The 19,034-nt window shown below is 41.8% G+C and overlaps 1 protein-coding gene across 2 annotated transcripts in view; it reads left to right on the top strand.

Moving 5' to 3' along the window:
* ABCC4 (ATP binding cassette subfamily C member 4 (PEL blood group)) overlaps positions 1–19,034 on the top strand; it is a 152,472-nt gene that overhangs the window by 70,611 nt on the left and 62,827 nt on the right. For both annotated transcript variants that reach the window (XM_077927718.1, XM_028728306.2), the window contains one exon: positions 18,194–18,273. In XM_077927718.1, the coding sequence (XP_077783844.1) occupies positions 18,194–18,273 (80 nt within the window). The remainder of the gene's footprint in view (positions 1–18,193; positions 18,274–19,034) is intronic.

The following is a 19,034-nucleotide window of genomic DNA, read 5'->3' as shown; positions in this document are numbered from 1 at the left end:
CTCATCTTGACTGGCAAACCCCTGCTTTCCCTCTCCCCCCCCTTAAGGGCTGCAACCCTTGCCACTTGTTGCAGTGGCAATTCATAGTTAGGAGACTTGTAAAGGTAAAGGTAAAGGGATCCCTGACCATTAGATCCAGTCGCGGATGACTCTGGGGTTGCGGCGCTCATCTCACTTTACTGCCAAGGGAGCCGGCGTACAGCTTCTGGGTCATGTGGCCAGCATGACTAAGCCGCTTCTGATGAACCAGAGCAGCGCACAGAAATGCCGTTTACTTTCCTGCCGGAGCGGTATCTATTAACTACTTGCACTTTGAAGTGCTTTCGAACTGCTAGGTGGGCAGGAGCAGGGACTGAGCAACGGGAGCTCACCCTGTCACAGGGATTCGAACCGCTGACCTTCTGATCAGGAAGCCCTAGGCTCTGTGGTTTAGAGTCTGGCACACACTAATTTATCAGGTGTTTGGGGTGTTCATCTGGGAGATGTCAGATGGTTTCGTGACTGAGCGATGGTTTGTCCTTTCGAGGAGGAAGATCTGCCTCACCTGCCGTGGCTTGAAGTGGCACTGTGAAGGCTAGCAGCTCAAGGAGAATGGAGGTGTATGGACTAGGCAGCCATTGCGCTCCTCAGCCGTTGAGCTAGAAATTTGCTGTTGTAATACTTTTGGTGGGCGCAAGTCCTCTTTCTCTCTCACTTCAGCTTGCCACATCTTGTGTTAGAACTTTGAATTCATCATACTGCTTAAAGGGCTTGCCTTCCTCTCCTGACTTTTGCCAATTTTGATTTAAGCATGCATCAAGGACTTCAGCTTTTTCTTAAATTCAGGCTTGTGCACTTCTGCTGACTGAAGGGAGGACTATATCAGTAAACTATATTAGTTTGGCGTCACTTTCCACTAATCCTGGATTGTAGTGTTCTTTGGACCAGGGATATTTTGTTTCCATGTCCATCCATAGAATCATAGCATTGGAAAGGGACCCTGATGATAATTTTGCCCAACCCCTTGCAATGCAGGAATATGCAGGTGTTCCTTACGGGACATCTATGGTTTACGGGACAGCTATGGTTTTCCTAGTAGTGATGTATGGAAGTGAGAGCTGGACCATAAAGAAGGCTGATTGCCGAAGAATTGATGCTTTGAACTATGGTGCTGGAGAAACTCTTGAGAGCCCCATGGACTGCAAGAAGATCAAACCTCTCCATTCTGAAGGAACTCAGCCCTGAGTGCTCACTGGAAGGACAGATCGTGAAGCTGAGGCTCCTATACTTTGGCCACCTCATGAGAAGAGAAGACTCCCTGGAAAAGACCCTGATGTTGGGAAAGATGGAGGGCACAAGGAGAAGGGGACGACAGAGGACGAGATGGTGGGACAGTGTTCTTGAAGCTACCAGCATGAGTTTGACCAAACTGTGGGAGGCAGTGGAAGACAGAAGTGCCTGGCATGCTCTGGTCCAGGGGGTCACGAAGAGTCAGACACGACTAAATGACTAAACAACAACAACAACTTACAGGGATCAAACCTGCAACCTTAGCGTTATCAGCATCACATTCTAACTAATTGAGCTATTAATAAAAAAGGGATTGTGCTTTAACCCAAACGGGCCTGTTTTCAAAACGAGCCCAGTCAAAGCATAATTTACAAAACTTTCGATTAACTAACTGGGATTTGAAACCATATTCTCTGGTTGCTGAGATGCAGTTGGCTAGGGTTAGTAGAAAAGTGAAGCTGAATGTTGGTGAAGTCCTTTTCCCGATGGTGCAGGAGTAGGAAAAACATGCACATCTGAGGCCCTGCTAAGGCTTCTTGCTTCTTGTGCATGTAACACTAAACCGTGGTTTTAGCATTGCGTGTGAACCAGGATATTAATTACCGAGCATGATTTGAATGCAGATGGGCATGTGAATAAAGTTTGTTTGGTTGAGGGATTGAAATGCTTGCTTAACTTGCAGTGGGCCATTGCATCTTGCATTGATTTTAGATATTTTGTCTTTGATAAATTTTTACTTCAGGAAAGCAAATTGGCAGGCTAGCACTCGATGCACAGACTGGTTCTGTGAATTGTTGGGTAAATGAGCATTGTGGATGAAAATGAAGTCAATATTGTGATAGTTTGATAGCGAATACAATGTGAGGTTTGAAGACACCGTTGAGAATACAAGAGGGACAAAGTTTAAAATCATTAAAAAGCAAATGGAGAGATGATTAAGCTGCTTTCTTGAAATACAGATAGTTCTCTTTATATGGCTGAAAGTCTTTGTGCTCAGATTAGCGACTAAAGCTTGCTTTTTGAGCCAGAGGCCAATTGGTATTAATTATTCTGATTGTTTGTTGACTGGGGAAGAAAACCAAAATGATTTAGGAAATGATTGGAATATAAATCAAAAGGCAGCAAAATACTTTTATAAAAAGATAACAGCAACAAAAAAATTCTTGCAGGTAGGTCACTGAAGAATATTAAATCTCTTAATGGCAAAACTACAGCAGATTGATGATGAAGCAAAACAGTGTTTCGATGCCCGAGGCTGATGGCTTTGTAAGAGAGAAGTTCTGTTGTACCAGACAGACAGTCTCTCTCTCACTCACTCTATTTCTGAAATATGCTTTCTGTATATCCATGCGCTCACAATTTTTCATTCTTGGTGTCTTCTACTTCGGAAAAATTGTTATATATTTTTTCTTTCATAAATGTTGTAGCAATAACCCTCAACTCTGGATGCTAATATTTTGTGCATACCAGTGAAACAGATTTCCAAAAAAGCCAGTATAGTAGCATGTTAAATCAGAGAGCCTGGTCAAATGCCACTTTAAGAACTCCACATGACAGAGAATAAGTCTGAGATATATATAATTTGTCCTCAAGCAACCTCTTCTCCCTGAGGAGCAAGGCTTTTCAAGGAAAGTGTTTACCTGTCTATACACAAAGTTTTCCCCCACCTTCCGTCCAGAAATTGGTTGTTTGCTTAGCAATGTCTCTTCTCAAGACTATTTCTTTTCTTAAGGTTTGCCCACAGATAGGTGACCTAAAACATGGTACTATTAAATGGCTTTCCACCTCTATTATTCCAATTAATGAGTTAATCCAATATTTCTGCATAATGTTTGATCCCTATGTCTCCTAGACTGGTGTAATCTGCATATCTCACTGACTAACCTTTACTTTGTTTAGGAGATTACTAATGAAATAATGTCTAAAATAAAGCAAAGGAGAGATTTCCTCTGCTTTTCCCGTAGTTCTCTTTTTCTCCCCCTCCCCCCGCCTTCCTCCCCTTTTTAACCAGTGGGCTCCCCCCACCTTTTAAACTTATTGACACGTGTTTATCGCGTGAAATATCAGGGGTATTTCACTCTCCTATCTTGTTTGCCTCTAATCTGCTATTTCTCTTTCTGTCTGCAAAATCAGTTACATTCCCAGAAAAAGGATTTCAGAATAATGTGCTTGGATCTGTAGGAATCCATGCTGCCCAACATTCCTTAAATGCAATTAAAATATGAAAAGGGAATGGAAAGATTACTTTAACATAAGGAAGACTACGTACTATGGGACCTTTCTTTAATACAAGTAAAACATCTTTTTTTGTCAATCAGGTAGTTTCCTTCAAACCCATTCCCCTCATGTTATTTCACTAATTAAAAAAAATACTGTCCAGCTTTTTTTACATCATGTGCCAGTTGTTTAAACTTCCAGGGTATGGACTACCCTACTTTCCTGAAGAATGCCATACTCAGCCCAAGATTGAATTCCAACTGGCTTTGAAAGATTCCTAATCTCTTAGCTTTTCCCACCTCATAGGTTTCTATGAAGCTACAGTAGGGTTGCCATATTTAAAACGGTGAAAATCCAGACAGAAAGGTTGTTGGACTTCTTTTTTTCTTTTGGCTAAAGTTGTTGACATTTGGCTGATTTCCGCCCAGATACCACTGCGTTATTCCGGATGTATGGCAACCCTAATCTACAGTCTATTCTGAACTTGTATCTGCTGTTTTGAGATGAACCACCCTTGTCACATATCCTTGAAGTTTATCATTGCTGTATGGGAAAGGAAGGATTGCAAACTAGTGGTTCAGAAACTGCAAACCCCCCCCCCCCCATTTTATTTGGAAGGGCAGGATACAGGCTATAACAAATACAGCTAATTTGATATTTCTCCTTTCATCCTTTTAGAATTTTGAAATATTTTGTTGTCCTCTCCTCCAGTGAGGATTTTGACTTCAGTATACATGAATAAAAAAACACAAGCACCCATTGCTGCTGTTATGCCAACAACATTTCCCGAACGTGGCTGGGAGACAATACACTTATCTTTCCCCTTGCCCGGGTGATTTCTCTTCTGTGGTTAGTGTTATCTTTGGTGCAGCATTACATCTGCAAAGATGCCAACTGTTGTTGGCTTTTAAACAAAGAAACCAAACTGTTAGACGCTGGTTTTATAAATCCTAGTTAAAGCTATCCCTGCATCAGTGCAGATATAAAAGTTGTACCACAGATCATGATAGCTAGTGGAGGAGAAATGAATGTGTCTTTGGAAAGACCCGCTGATGTGAAAAGTTACTCCAGTTTTCTTGGGCGAAATAAATCTCCCCCAGCAAAATGTAAAACCCAAACACTTCCTTCCTCTTCCCCGACTCATTCTCTGGCTGATTGCGTGTCTGAGAGTCTTGTTCAAATAGCAAATTAATTTAGGTTATACAAAACGCCATGCCTTGGTTTCCTGCATGCTGAAACTTTAGGAAAAGGCATGTTATCTGAGCACACTTCTGCTCAGCACCATGGTGCCCGTTTGCAGAAGTCGGGGAAAGCGATTATGTTCTTGTCAGTTTCAGTCCTCTGGGGGATATTGACAGGGGAGAGAGAAACTGGGCATATTTTCCCTATTTGTATTTAGAGGACCCCTGTAGCGAAGCCAGTAATAACTTCATAGTAGCATACATGGACAGGCAGCGTTAATGACATATTTTTTAAAAAGATAAGAGGCATATATAAATATTTCTTTCTAAGAACACGGAAAAGAAGCAAGAAGAGATCAGTAATTGTCAACAATTCAAGATATATACATATATAAATATTTCCCGTTTTCTCTAGAATTTCTTTCTTTCCGAAACATAGTTCCTTTCAGAGCTTGTAACCCAATTTTAATGGTTTTGATGATTTGGCGATTGTAGTGCGTTGAACTTCACTAGTATTGCTGCGGGGTGTGTTTTCTGTCAGCATTTGATATGGGCAAATTCACTTATTTGCCACTGCTTTGATAAACTGGGAAATGCTTAAAGTTGCAATAAAAATGTTTTGTTGCAGAGTGATTCCATCCCCCGCCCTCCAATCAGTTTCTGACATCCCTTCACATAGGAGGGGGGACATTTATCCTCTTAAAGCATTAGAAGTCAGAAGGGGACCATCTCTCACACCTGCTTTTATACTTAAAGTGCAATCTGATTCATCTCTACTCAAAGTAAACCCAATGGAGCTTGCAGCATTAAGCGTGCTGTTTGCTCCTACTTTCTGTCTATCCCACAAAAAGTAAAACAAGCACACAGCCTAACTAAGCCGCCTCCTAGCCTGCCAACCTCAGAAGGACACAGTGTTTGAAACTCCCATTGTTCTAGGTGCATTTTGCGAATGAAAATTTCGTTAGCACGATCAGTTTCTGAGCTCTGGGCGCAGACCTGTGCCTAAGATTTCGGATTGAAACTGCAGAGTGGAAGGAAAGGAGGACCTTTTTCTGCCTCCCCACTTCCAGCTACTGGAGAAGAGACCCTTTTAAGAATATTAGGGGAGTGGGCAGGGGAAGGACGAGACCATATGGAAAATGAACATAATATTTTAGCTGCAGATCATTCATTTTTAGCTTTGTATTCTTGTTATAAAAAAAGTGTGCTTAGACATTCTGTTGTTGCGCCCATAACCTAGGATTAAGGTGCCATTAGCTCCTATCTTTCATATCTCAGCTTTTAACACAATGGAGTTACCATTATTACCAATAAAGGAGTTTCTAACACTGTACTGATTCGGGACACAGGTGGCGCTGTGGGTTAAACCACAGAGCCTAGGACTTGCCGATCAGAAGGTCAGCGGTTCGAATCCCTGTGACGGGGTGAGCTCCCGTTGCTCGGTCCCAGCTCCTGCCAACCTAGCAGTTCGAAAGCACGTCAAAGTGCAAGTAGATAAATAGGAACCACTCCGGCGGGAAGGTAAACGGCGTTTCCGTGCGCTGCTCTGTTTCGCCAGAAGCGGCTTAGTCATGCTGGCCACATCACCCAGAAGCTGTCTGCGGACAAACGCTGGCTCCCTCGGCCCATAGAGCGAGATGAGCGCCGCAACCCCAGAGTCGGTCACGACTGGACCTAATGGTCAGGGGTCCCTTTACCTTTAACACTGTACTGACATGGTTCCTTGAACCAGGGCTGTGACTGCTGAACTGCACCAGTTTTAAACTTGGTCTTACATTGAACAACCCCATTCTTTAAGTTCTTTGGCCTTCGAGATTTAAATGTCGGGTGTTTGCTGGATTCTTTCATGCAGAAGTATGAACGAACTTTTTGATACAGGTGAGTAGATTGTCAGGTGTTCTCATTATTTGGAAGGAAAGATTTGAACATCCACTCTGGAGTGTCAGCAAACATCTGCATGAGCAGAATTGTATATTGAGCCACCTGAGCACATTCTGATTCATGCAATTAAAGCAGTTTACAGAGTTGGTAAGAAAGGAATATCACATATTGAGGTTTGATGTCTCTTTCATGAAGAACAAAGGAGTTCCAATTCTTTCACTTCAAGTTTGGCCTAACCATTGTGTAATGAGGGAGGTTTAATGAATCATTGTTTAACTTAGATACTGCCAAGTATTTGACTATAACAGAGTCCCAAATGGGTACATAGTACTTTTCTGACAGACCCTTATTTAACTATGATTAATTGGCATTGGATAGTTATTTAATTACTTTAGAAGAAATCTTAAGTACAGTGTGTGTTCTGATTAAGTTATTTAATGTAATAACATGCATAGAATTGTAGACTGTGTGTTTCCCCCAAGGAAGGTAATGCACATTACATGGGGAAAAGTGAGAGTTTGAAAATACCCTGAAATTTTCTAGGGCATGTGCTGTTTTAAGGGTTACCTCCAATGAAATATATCTTGCTACAAATCTAGCCTTTTTATTATTTGGCTGTGAGGCATAGGAGGGATATTTCTCTGTAGTGCAGGAAAGAAACGAGTTGTTGTTGTTGTTAATGATCCTGTGCATTTGGTTTTCAGAGATCCATAATATAATGTTCCTAGCAACCACGGCTTCAAGACAAACACCACTGCCTGTCTTCTCATCACCCGTCCTTGTCCCCCTCCTCCCCGGCCAAACATGTTTTAGTAAAAAGAAAATAAATTAGAGGGGTTAGTGCAGGGGTCAGCAAACTTTTTCAGCAGGGGACTGGTCCACTGTCGCTCAGACTTTGTGGGGGACCGCACTATATTTTTTTTTGGGGGGGGGAGTGAATGGTTCCTATGCCCCACAAATAACCCAGAGGTGCATTTTAAATAAAAGGGCACATTCTACCCATGTAAAAACACGCTGATTCCTGGACCGCCTGTGGGCCAGATTGAGAAGGCGATTGGGCCTTAGTTTGCCTACCCATGGCATTAGTGCTTTGTTACACTAGGATAAGAACGTAAGAAAACCCTGCAGGGTTAGGCCAGAACCATCTAAGTCCGGCAGCCTTCTCACAGTGGCCAACCAGATGCCTAAAGGAAGCCCACAAGCATATTTTTCCTGATGAAAATGAAGGCAGCACCCAGTGGCGTAGCGTGGGGGGTGCAGGGGGGGCCGGCCGCACCGGGCGCAACATCTGGGGGGCGCACTCCACAGGTTAGGGGGCGCAAAATCCACGGGTTAGGGGGCGCAAATTACTTGCCTTGCCCCGGGTGCTGACAACCCACGCTACGCCACTGGCAGCACCTGAGAGACTGCTTTCTCCCCATCCATTTTTGAATTCTTGGGAAGTGCGTGTGTCCCTTATTTATGCCACAGGCTGTGAAGTAGGGCTGAGCGATCTATCGATCTATCGTCCAAAACCGGTTTGAAGTCCATATCGTGATATCGGCTTCATAATTTTTGACCTGGCAATATATCATAAATCATGATGTGTGTGTGCGCACTATGCAAAAATCACAATGTGGGAAAAACTGTGAAGCCAGCCAATGCCTCTACGTAGCTCCGTCCTTATTTCAGACATTGTGATATATCTAAGGCACATTTTCCCTATAGGTCTAGGAAAGTTGTTGTGTTCTTAGATGTGTTCATGTATCTGTCCTTCCTGAGCCATATGATTCTACTTCATTGTTACCCAGAATGAACATGTGAATTCGCTTCTTTCACTTTTAGTTTCTTTTTTGCAAAATTTATTTAAATTGATTTTTAAAAGCTGATTTCCCCTGTCCCAACTTCCTTGTTTTAAAGCAAAAGATACCCCGCCCCCCCCCCCTTACTAGAAGCTCTGGCAAAACACACTTTTTTAAAACATTGCATTACTCAACAGGACCTCACAAGGCAGGTACCAAAGCTACAGTTTGTTGGAGTTGATTAGCAACTTGATTACCCATGAGAACTAAGTCGTTATTTTAAAATGTGAATATTGCATATAAATAATCTTCCTTGTGGAATTATTAGTGTAGCTATTGGCTAGGTTGATGCTACCTTGGCTCTAAAATGGAATTATATTATTCTGGCACTCGTTAGCAGTTGTCATAACTGTAGACGTTACTTTATGCAACACTTGCGCATGTTTGTTTTGGGTTAGAAAGCCAAGACGGTGCTTTTACTGTGCTTATCTCATAAAGCTTATTTATTCCAAGCTTTGAAATGTGTGTTTTTGTGTGTGTTTTTTTAAAGAGAGGGGGAAGATACATGCCTCTCAAGTGTGTTTGAGAAAAATCCCTCTTCAAAAACTCCTCAAGCAGCCTTTTGGAGAATGAGACAGGAACTTGTGAGAAAAACGAGAGACAAAGCCTGAGATGCTCTCCAGATTGAGACTTCAAAGGGCAGAAGTGCTTTGTGACATAGTTTTATGAACATTTCATTACGGGGTTGTGTCTGCCCTCCAGCCCCCTAGGCCCTGCATCTAAATTACAAAGTGAAACCAAATTCCCAAGTAGTTGTGAGTAACCGTGTTGGCTTCTACCGTTTAGGTGAGCAAATATGACTCATGGGCAGAATGCGAAGGTTTTCCAGAGTTCATGACATTTCAGCAATTCCTTCTGACATGTACCGTGCTGGACCCTACATTCCCTTAGAGATGCTGGCCTGGTTCCAGGGAGCGCACGACTAGGCAGTTTGAACTTGTGATTCTCAAACAGCAGCACCATGAAATAAGAGGCGAGATTTATCTATTTTTGGCACCATGGAAAGTTTGAAAAGCTGTTTGTGAGATGGTTACTTATGCCCTGGTTAGATTTACAGTGGTACCCCGGGTTACAGACGCTTCAGGTTACAGACTCAGTGAACCCAGAAATTGTACCTCGGGTTAAGAACTTTACCTCAGGATGAGAACAGAAATTGCACGCCGGTGGCGCGGCGGCAGCAGGAGGCCCCATTAGCTAAAGTGGTACCTCAGATTAAGAACAGTTTCAGGTTAAGAACGGACCTCTTCAGCAACTGGGGTGGGTTTCATTTCTTTCCTGATGAAGAAAATGCTTGCTTTATTTTACAACTCGGCCATCCCCAGGACTGGAAATGAAGCTGTTAACTAAAGATGAACCAATGCTTCTTTACCCTCTTCCCAACTTATCCATCTGAACCTCAAACTAGCAAGGTTTTTACATTTTGAAGGTACGTGCTGAATACGGCTGTGCCAAATGGGAAATGGGAAAAAGGTAGCCCATAATACTGCAAGAAATTGCATTCCTCTTAATATAGAATTGTAGAGCTTTGAAAATTATTCGCTCTCTGGAGATGTCCCTAAAATGAGATTTGTATGGACACCAAAAGGCAAAACCTGAATTGTGTTTTGAAAGGAATGGTTGTAAGTCCTCAAGAGGTTTCTCATACTCAGAACTTGTCCTGCCTGCTTTTTGCTTTTTTCTTTTTGACACACAGTGACAATCTCACAATAAGTATGTACAGTGGTACCTCGGGTTAAGTACTTAATTCGTTCCGGAGGTCCGTTCTTAACCTGAAACTGTTCTTAACCTGAAGACCACTTTAGCTAATGGGGCCTCCTGCTTCCGCTGCGCCGCCGCACAATTTCTGTTCTCATCCTGAAGCAAAGTTCTTAACCCAAGGTACTATTTCTGGGTTAGCGGAGTCTATAACCTGAAGCATATGTAACCCGAGGTACCACTGTACCTCCCTCTGGCTACATATTTGTCTCCAGATATACAAGAGTATCTGATTGTTGCAGTACACTAAGTGGGCTTCCATTTTCCCCCTCTTTGAACTCAGGTCACCTGATGTCATGGCGATGTCAGGTGACTGGCTGCACACCTGTAAAAGTGGCCCGTGAGCAGGCGGGGGGACCTCAGGATCCAGCTGACCAGATGGATTGTGTTCCCCACCCCTACTTGGTGCGAGTGGTCCTGTTTGTATCTCCTATGGCACCTGCAAAAGGGCTCAGTAAATGCCCTTCCTGTTGAATTCCTGATTGCACTGGCTTATCCTTTCCTGCACTGAACACCATCACACTCATTTCATTGGATGCTAGAGTGGAATATCCTCCTCCTTCCTGTTTTAGTCAGAGGAGAGGTAGAAAGAACTGTTCTCCCTGAGCATCCTTGAAGGTGCTGATGTAGTTACCTTTCTCCCCATTAATGCAGGTAGCAGAAAGAGGGGAAAGCTTATGATAATATTTTATTCTCTTGTTAATTATGCTGTTTTAAATGTGCATTTGATATCTGACTTCCTTTAGTGACGTTTTCTTTTGAAATTTTTGATATACCTTTTTGTATATTGTATACAATAAACAGTGGTACCTCGGTTTTCAAACTTAATCCATTCCAGAAGACCGTTCGAGTTCTGCAACGTTTGAAAATCGAAAACTCAATACGGAAGCTTCAAAACTGAAAACTCAACACGGAAAACTTAAAACGGAAGCCGCCTTGGAAGTTCGACTTCCAAGGCGTGTTCGAAAACGGAAGCATTTACTTTCCAGGTTTACGGCGTCCGAGTTCCGAAACGTTTGTCAACAGAGATGTTCAAAAACCGAGGTACCACTGTACTTGAAATGTTTAATACTTGAATACAATATACTTGAAATGTTTAATATACTTTTTTGTATATTGTATACTCTACAGTCGACCTCTTTTGTAATGTTTTATTTTGTAATCTTTTAGATAATATTTTAGTTTCCTGTTAATTATGTTGCTTTGAATGTATCTTTTATATTTCACTTCCTGCAGTAATGTTTTATTCTGGCTTGTTTTATTTGATGTTTTAATGTGTTGTAAACCGCTTGGAGATTTCTTTCTTCAAAATATAAAGTGGCATTGAGATGTGATGATGATGATGATGATGATGCTTGCAGCAAAGCTGTGGTCCTATCTATCTTTCTGTGCTAGTCTTTCCGTGTTATACTGCACACCCCACAACAGCCAATTTGTGACTGGCACACACGGCACTTTTTACAAAATCCCAAATGTGCCCACAGATGTAGTGTCTAGGTTCCTTCATGGAAGATAGTATGGCTAAGCTTGTCCCACAGAGATAGCCAACATATTGCCCTATAGACCAGGGTTTCCCAAACTTGGGTCTCCAGTTGTTTTTGGACTATAACTCCCATCATCCCTAGCTAGCAGGACCAGTGGTCATGGATGATGGCAACTGTAGTCCAAAAATAGCTGGAGACCCAAGTTTGGGAAACCCTGGTCTTGATGTTGCTGGACTGTAACTCCCTTAATTCCTGACCATTAGCCATGCCTAGCTGGTGCCAGTGGGAGTTCAATGACATCTAGCTGGCATCATGGCTACCTTTATCTACCCTCTTAGTTAATTAATTTATCTAAAAGTGGTTTTGTGTGACCTCACATTCTCCTTTATGTGGACCTTAGTTATAGAAGAAGGTTTCCTTGAGGTTATCCTGCCCATAATGAGTTTTAATCAGGGCCGTCTTAAGCATATCCGGCGCCGTGGTGCAAAGATCCCTCCGGCGCCCCCCCCCCCCCCACTTTCCCAGAGTTTACCTTTTTTAGGGCTGGAGGAGGTGGGCAGCAGCTGGAGGGCAGCTCCTCCAGAGGGGAACAGGTGGAGGCTGGACGCGGCGCCTCCTGGCTCAGTTAGCCGCTTCGTGCCACGGCAGGCAGCACACCGAGTGGGCCTGCGCCGAGTGAGCAAGGCTCGGTTTCCCCCCTTTTAGCCTTCTGGTGCCCCGCAGAATTTGGCTAAAAGGGGGGGAAAGGAGCTGATGCTCAGTGGGAGCGGCACACACACCTTCACTCACTCAGTGCGCTCGTTCGATGTTCCCCGGACTCTCACCTGGCGCCCTCCAGAACTTGGCGCCCCGGTGCCCAGTGCCACTAGCCTCAATGGGTAAGACAGGCCTGGTTTTAATTAACATGCGGAAGGACATAGGGTTATGAAATTTAATTGGGACCATTGGTCCCAATCACTGTTTGAATAGCTATAGCAATGGAAGGGGTGACGGAATCCAAGGAAAGTCATCAAACGGATATTAGGTGGCTTTAAATATACACCTTGACTGGTTTATCATAGTTCCCTAGCCTTTTTTAACCTAACCACCTAAGCTCATGCACATTGCATAAGGGCCTCGCTGATACATGATGCTCCTTTGTCTTGCATTTGCAAGGTTGCCAAATGTGGGAGCAGATAATTACATGGATAAAAGTGGCAGTGATAACACTGAGAAGCGGGAGTACACATGAAGTCTTTTCTTTCAGTTTATATCTTGCATATCTGTAAAACTTACAACAGGGGTGGCTACCCTGTGGCACTCCAAATGCTGTTGGATTTGGAACGCCCTCCCATCAGATGTCAAGGAAATAAGCAACTATCTGACTTTTAGATGACGGCTGTTCTCTAATTGGAGCACTCGCAGGCCAGTGTTTCCCAGTTGTCGGTGTTTATACTACATTTTTTAAAGATTTGCCTTTTGTTGACCTCCAACATTTCACTTTTCACTTTTGTTGACCTCCAACATTTCACTTTCCATTTTAAAGTTCGGAATAGAGTAGTTGCTTTGGAAGACAATAATCAGGCATCCAAACAACATGACCGAAGTTGATGTTGAATCATTGCTTTGACACTGGTGATCTTTGCAAATATCCAGCGAGTGAGGGTGTGTCAGTAACCACATGCTAAGCTGGGAAGCATTTGCATCTTCCCGAGGGATGAACATTTTGTGAGATATCCACACCCAATCAGAAATCTCACATAGACAAAGAATGGTGAAATTCTCTTTATCTTGTGGCAGGATATTCCGGTTGACCAGTTTATCTTTAGGTTGCATGAGCACTGTCGTAAGCCATCACCACTTTCTTTGTAAATGAGAGCTGAAGGTGGTTTGTTTTGGTTTGTTTTTAAAGAGTGGCCGTCGTATCTTTGCTGTTGATCTGAATTTGACTTATGGCATGAAATGGATAAAATTTCTGTTGTTTGTTTGATCTGCTCATTCATTTGGAGAAGATGCTTCTCTGTGAGGCATGGAATTAAGGAGACCAGCCTCTTCCCCAATTTGTGGGTGGGGGAAACCCTGAGGTTTGCAGTGTCGCTGGACTTCTGTGATATCTATGTGGTTGTAGTAAATCCTTCAATAGTTACTTAAATAACGGACAATGAGACAGATAATGGGGTATTGGGCAGAAACTGAACTACAGGGAAATGGAAACAGCAGTCGCTGCCTTTTTAGAAGCATAGTCTTAATGGTGCAGGCTCGTTTTGTAATAATCGTATTGCCATAAGAAAATTTCCCACTTCCCTAAATAAGTGATTAGATTTAATGTGCTTATTTGACCTTTAAAGTTTTTTTTACTAAATGCCATATTTCTCGCTCTATAAGACGCACCAGACCACAAGACGCACCTAGTTTTTGGAGGAGGAAAACAAGAAAAAAAATATTCTGAATCTCAGAAGCCAGAACAGCAAGAGGGATCACTGCGCAGTGAAAGCAGCAATCCCTCTTGTTGTTCTGGCTTCTGGGATAGCTGCGCAGCCTGCATTCGCTCCATAAGACGCACACACATTTCCCCTTACTTTTTAGGAGGGGAAAAGTGAGTCTTACAGAGCAAAAAATACGGTATATGTCATGTTAATTTTGCGTACTTTTTCAGATAGCCAAAAGTGGTTGAACTGAAAGATTGGATTTTTCTCCTTCAATAAAGTACATAGTGTAGTTTGAATTATTTATTCTATATTTATCACCATGGGTGTGCGTAGCGCTTCAGAACATAGGAGTCAACTCCTAGGGACTGAGGTCCCTTCACCCCCCAATAAAATATTTGAGGCAGCTGCCCCCCAAAAGTTGATGGGCATTGCCATTCAAGTAGTGTGTGTGTGCCATTTCATGTGATTGATTATACGGGGTTGGGCTTATCTGCCCCCCCCCCCCAATATTTTATTCAGGTTGGCACCCCTGATTCAGAATGTGACAGGTCTCTGTCCTGTAGAGCTTACAATCTATAATTATTCATGGGGAAACAGAGAAAATGGAGTCGGGTGTAAGCAATGGAGGCATATACAATTGTTTCAGTTTATATGTTCTTAGTTACAGGCTGAGGCTAGAATCCTGTACGCAGTTGTTTGGGAATAAGTCATATTGAACCTAGGACTTACTGATGGTGATGGGCATGTATAAGATTATGAGATCCCACAGTAGGCTATGGAAACCACAGAGTTGAACCAAAGACATCAGGGAAAAGTAGGTTTTGAGAAGAGATTAGAAGGAAGAGAGGTGATATCACAACAGGTGTTTTAGAAAGCAGTTCCAAGCATAAGGGGCAGCAAGGGAGAAAGGGCAGTTTTCTAAGGGAGCAGGACAACTTTCCACAAATTTATTTGGGAATTGTTTTTAATGGGATGCTGGTGAATTTTTCAAGGCATGACATCTCAATAGTATACACATCTTTTACATAGTTTAGATTCTGGGGTGGGATGGGGGATGAAATTAGAAATTGTTTTAACATATTGATTTTTAGCATGTCTGAAAAGATGTGCCCGAGAATATATTTGCTTCCCATAAAGTTGGGAGGGAGGAGTTAATTCGAACTTTAATTTTAGAATAGGCTACTAGTAGATTTAGCCATTCATATGACCTGCATTGTGTTTGTTCATTAGGCTATTAATTTTAACTTTAAATGTACTTAATTTAAAAAGTTGCTGGGGGTGTGAATTTTATGTGAAAAAATTTCCCATCCCTCATTTTGTGTAAGAAACCAGGCTTCGCTTCACCCTTAATAGCTAGAAGTGACATTTCTTTCTTTACTTTTTTTAAAATAATAATTTGTGTTAGTTTTCAATTACCAATCCAATAGAAGTGACATTTCAGGATAGTACTTATTTTTGAAGTTGATGGTTTTTCCCTCCCATCTCATAAAGACATGTTAAAAGTGGGTGTGGCTCATTTTATAGTCAGATGGGTGGGGTACAAATACAACAGCAGCAGCAACAACAACAACAACACAGTGGTACCTCAGGTTACAGACGCTTCAGGTTACAGACGCTTCAGTTTACAGACTCCGCTAACCCAGAAATAGTACCTCGGGTTAAGAACTTTGCTTCAGGATGAGAACAGAAATCGTGCTCCGGCGGCACGGCAGCAGCAGGAGGCCCCATTAGCTAAAGTGGTGCTTCAGGTTAAGAATAGTTTCAGGTTAAGAACGGACCTCTGGAACGAATTAAGTTCTTAACCCAGGTACCACTGTAATAGTAGTAGTAGTAGTAATAATAATAATAATAATAATAATAATAATAATAATAATTTTGCTCTATGCTTCATCTTGACGGTAAAGGTATAAATGAAATTCAGGTGCTGAGATCAACAAATCCATCTTTAGCTGGTCTCATTGAAGAGCATCATTATTTGGCAATACCAAATGATTTGCATTGGGCCACAAATCATCTGGGTTGGGCAGTGATTCTCACCTCGGGTTTTTTCTCACCTAGGGTTGAGCTGCAAGAAATGGCCCCAGGCTCATCTTTGGTGCAGCAAGTTCTCTAGCGCCAGTGGGATTTAGTTGTTCTTGTTCTGCTGTGCTGCGCAATGCTAGGAGGATAAGTGTTTTATCACAGCAACTGCTTTGAGAGGCAGCGGAGAGAAAATCTAGCTTGCTTTGTCTGGCTTCCCAAAGAATAAAATTCCAAAGCTAAGTGGTGATGCTACCAAAAGCAACTTGTACTACTGTTCGCTTGCAAATACTTATTTCAAATATGGCCTGTGTTTAATGGACATAATGTAGAATGTTTGGTGTGTGTAAGTAAAACATTTGATACAGTTCAGGGATGAATCCAGACTTTATCCCAAGAGTAGATCCATTGAAATCAATGACACTAAAGATATATTTTAGTGGGTGTGCTCTCTAAGCTTAACGAAGTTTGGATCCAACTGTCTCTCTGGTATAGTCTATCCTTTAAATTGTATTATAAAAACACTTTATTACTAAGCAATATAAGAACAGGGGATTTTTATTTTTATAAATAAAGCAGGAGGTCCTTATCAGAAATTTCATTCAAGTGAAAAAAGTGTGAATGTTTAATTAATAACAGATTAAGAATGATTTATTGTACTAAATAAGCAGAAGGTTATTGTTTTTGTTTGTTATTATGGTTTGTCTTTTTGCGTTTTTATATTATAAACCACTCTATGATCTTAGGATGAAGGGCTGTATAGAAACCAACTAATTGAATAAGATACAGTGGTACCTCGGAAGTCGAATGGAATCTGTTCCAGAAGTCCATTCGACCTCCAAAACATTCGGAAACCAAGGCGCGTAAGCCGTGTCGGATGTTCAGGTTCCAAAGAACGTTCACAAACCAAAACACTCACTTTTGCAAAGTTTAGGAGCCAAAACGTTCGACTTGCAAGGCTTTTGGTCACCAAGGTACGGCTGTACCAGAGCTCAGCAGTCTTACATTGCTTTGTTCTAGAGATCAACAAAACTTGAACAAAAAAATTGATTTTGGAAACATTTGTAACTTCTTTGGAATATGACCTAATATTTACTTCCTCGCCCAGGTTGAAATATAAAAGTCTCCATAGTTACCAAAGATGATATCCAAACACATGGGCCAGATCTTGATTCCATTTATCGCTGGTGGTGAAGCAGATGTGCCACTTTTACTCAATTTTTTTATGATCTTGGGCACAGGGAGACTTGTAAGAACCATCATGAAATCTAGCATGCCTTTAGAAAAGATATATTCAGTGCTGCTCTTGAACATGCAGTCTTATTTATCCCATGGAGCAAAGCTATTAAATGTAGGCCCAAACAGTTTGTTTGATTTGGAAATGTCTATTTTCTGTTTCTGTACTGGGTTGTCAAATGGCGATAAAACAATGTCTCTAAGGCTGCAATACTGTGCACAGTTCTTAAGGAGAAAACAACAGCAGCAACTGAATATTGTGGTACATAGATTCACTAAGGGCCAAGTCCCTTCAATGTGTGCGTGTGAAATGAAAACATCCGAATCTCTACATCATGTTATGTTTATCTGCCCTTTGTACAGTTCAGCCCGTGCTAGTATACTAAACTCCATAATCCAGCCTATGGCTGACAAACCAGTAGACCTACAGCTTGCCTGGGTTCTTCAAGATGTGGATCCTTATATTACTCTACAGGTTGCTAAATTCCTAACAGCCGTCCTCTCGTACAAGAGACGGAATGGAATGTTAGCTGATTATTGATAGTTATAAGAATTTTCTATAATGACATCAGATATTGATTTTAGTGTAGTGCCAAAATTTTTTAATCTTAATCATAAACTTTTCTTATGAATGGCTAATATCTGTCCTTGTGAGTTGTGAACTGTGTTATACTACTTGTGGTTTGTACGAGTCCACTGTTTTATATGATTTGTTTTGTTGTGTTGTGTTTTATGATGGGCGTAAAGCCGAATAAACATTTTGATTTGAATATTGTGGGACTTTACTTCCAAGTAAAAATGTTTAGGATTGTTCCGCCGGCTTCTTTTCCTTTTCAATTAGGAGCGAAACAATGCTACTTGATAACATGCTTCAATTTTTCTCCCATCATGTTTTTTTATAGGAAGAATTCTAAATCGTTTCTCCAAAGATATTGGTCACCTGGATGACTTGCTTCCATTAACCTTTCTGGACTTTGTGCAGGTAAATTAGTAGAGATCCTTGTAGAATTTGACAAGAGCACTTAGGTTTCGGGAATATAAAGTTATGATGATTTGCATGTCAATATTTTGTCAGTATTTCAGGTAGGTTAATGAAAGGACTTGTTTAAGAAGGGTGTAGTCAAAAATTGGGGGGGTGGGGTGGAGGGGAATGAGTAATAAGTAGCAGGCAGGAGTGGCTGCCCGCACCTTGCCATTATGTCAAGGTTTCAGTACGTAGTAGCTACATGCTTTCTAAATTGCACCTAGTTTGCCTTGCAGCCATTTGGCAAGCCTGCCGCAGTGTTATGAAATATGTCCACAGTAAAGAAACAATCAGCTCACATGAAAAGATATCACTGATTAACCTAATTATGCATGTACTTCCTGAAAGAAGCCAGTGTTTACCGTACTGTTTTGGGATTAAGACAGGTGTGGCTATTTACAAAGAAGAGATTAGCAATAATAGGGCTGGAAACAATAGCTGTAATGAGAACAAAAGGAAGAAGTGGTTATAAATACCAAAAAGAACAAAAAAGTTGTCTAAGCACAAAAGATGTTAATGTCAGGGAACTGGTGACGGATTAATTTGTGGCAGTTCGCTGGCTTTTCAGTGGCTTGTCGAACAGTACCTTTTTCTGGGAGCTATGAAGGAAGCATGACATGCGAGTCAACCTTCATACATTGTTCGATTGGCTTATTTTCCATGCTCCTATTTCTGGGAAGGCGTTCTCTTTCTCCCCCTTCCACACATAGGTGCTGGCA

The sequence above is a fragment of the Podarcis muralis genome, chromosome 4, assembly GCF_964188315.1.
Source record: "Podarcis muralis chromosome 4, rPodMur119.hap1.1, whole genome shotgun sequence".
NCBI lineage: Eukaryota > Metazoa > Chordata > Lepidosauria > Squamata > Lacertidae > Podarcis > Podarcis muralis.
Note: the sequence above shows the minus strand (reverse complement) of the source record. Positions and strands in the feature narration are given on the sequence as shown.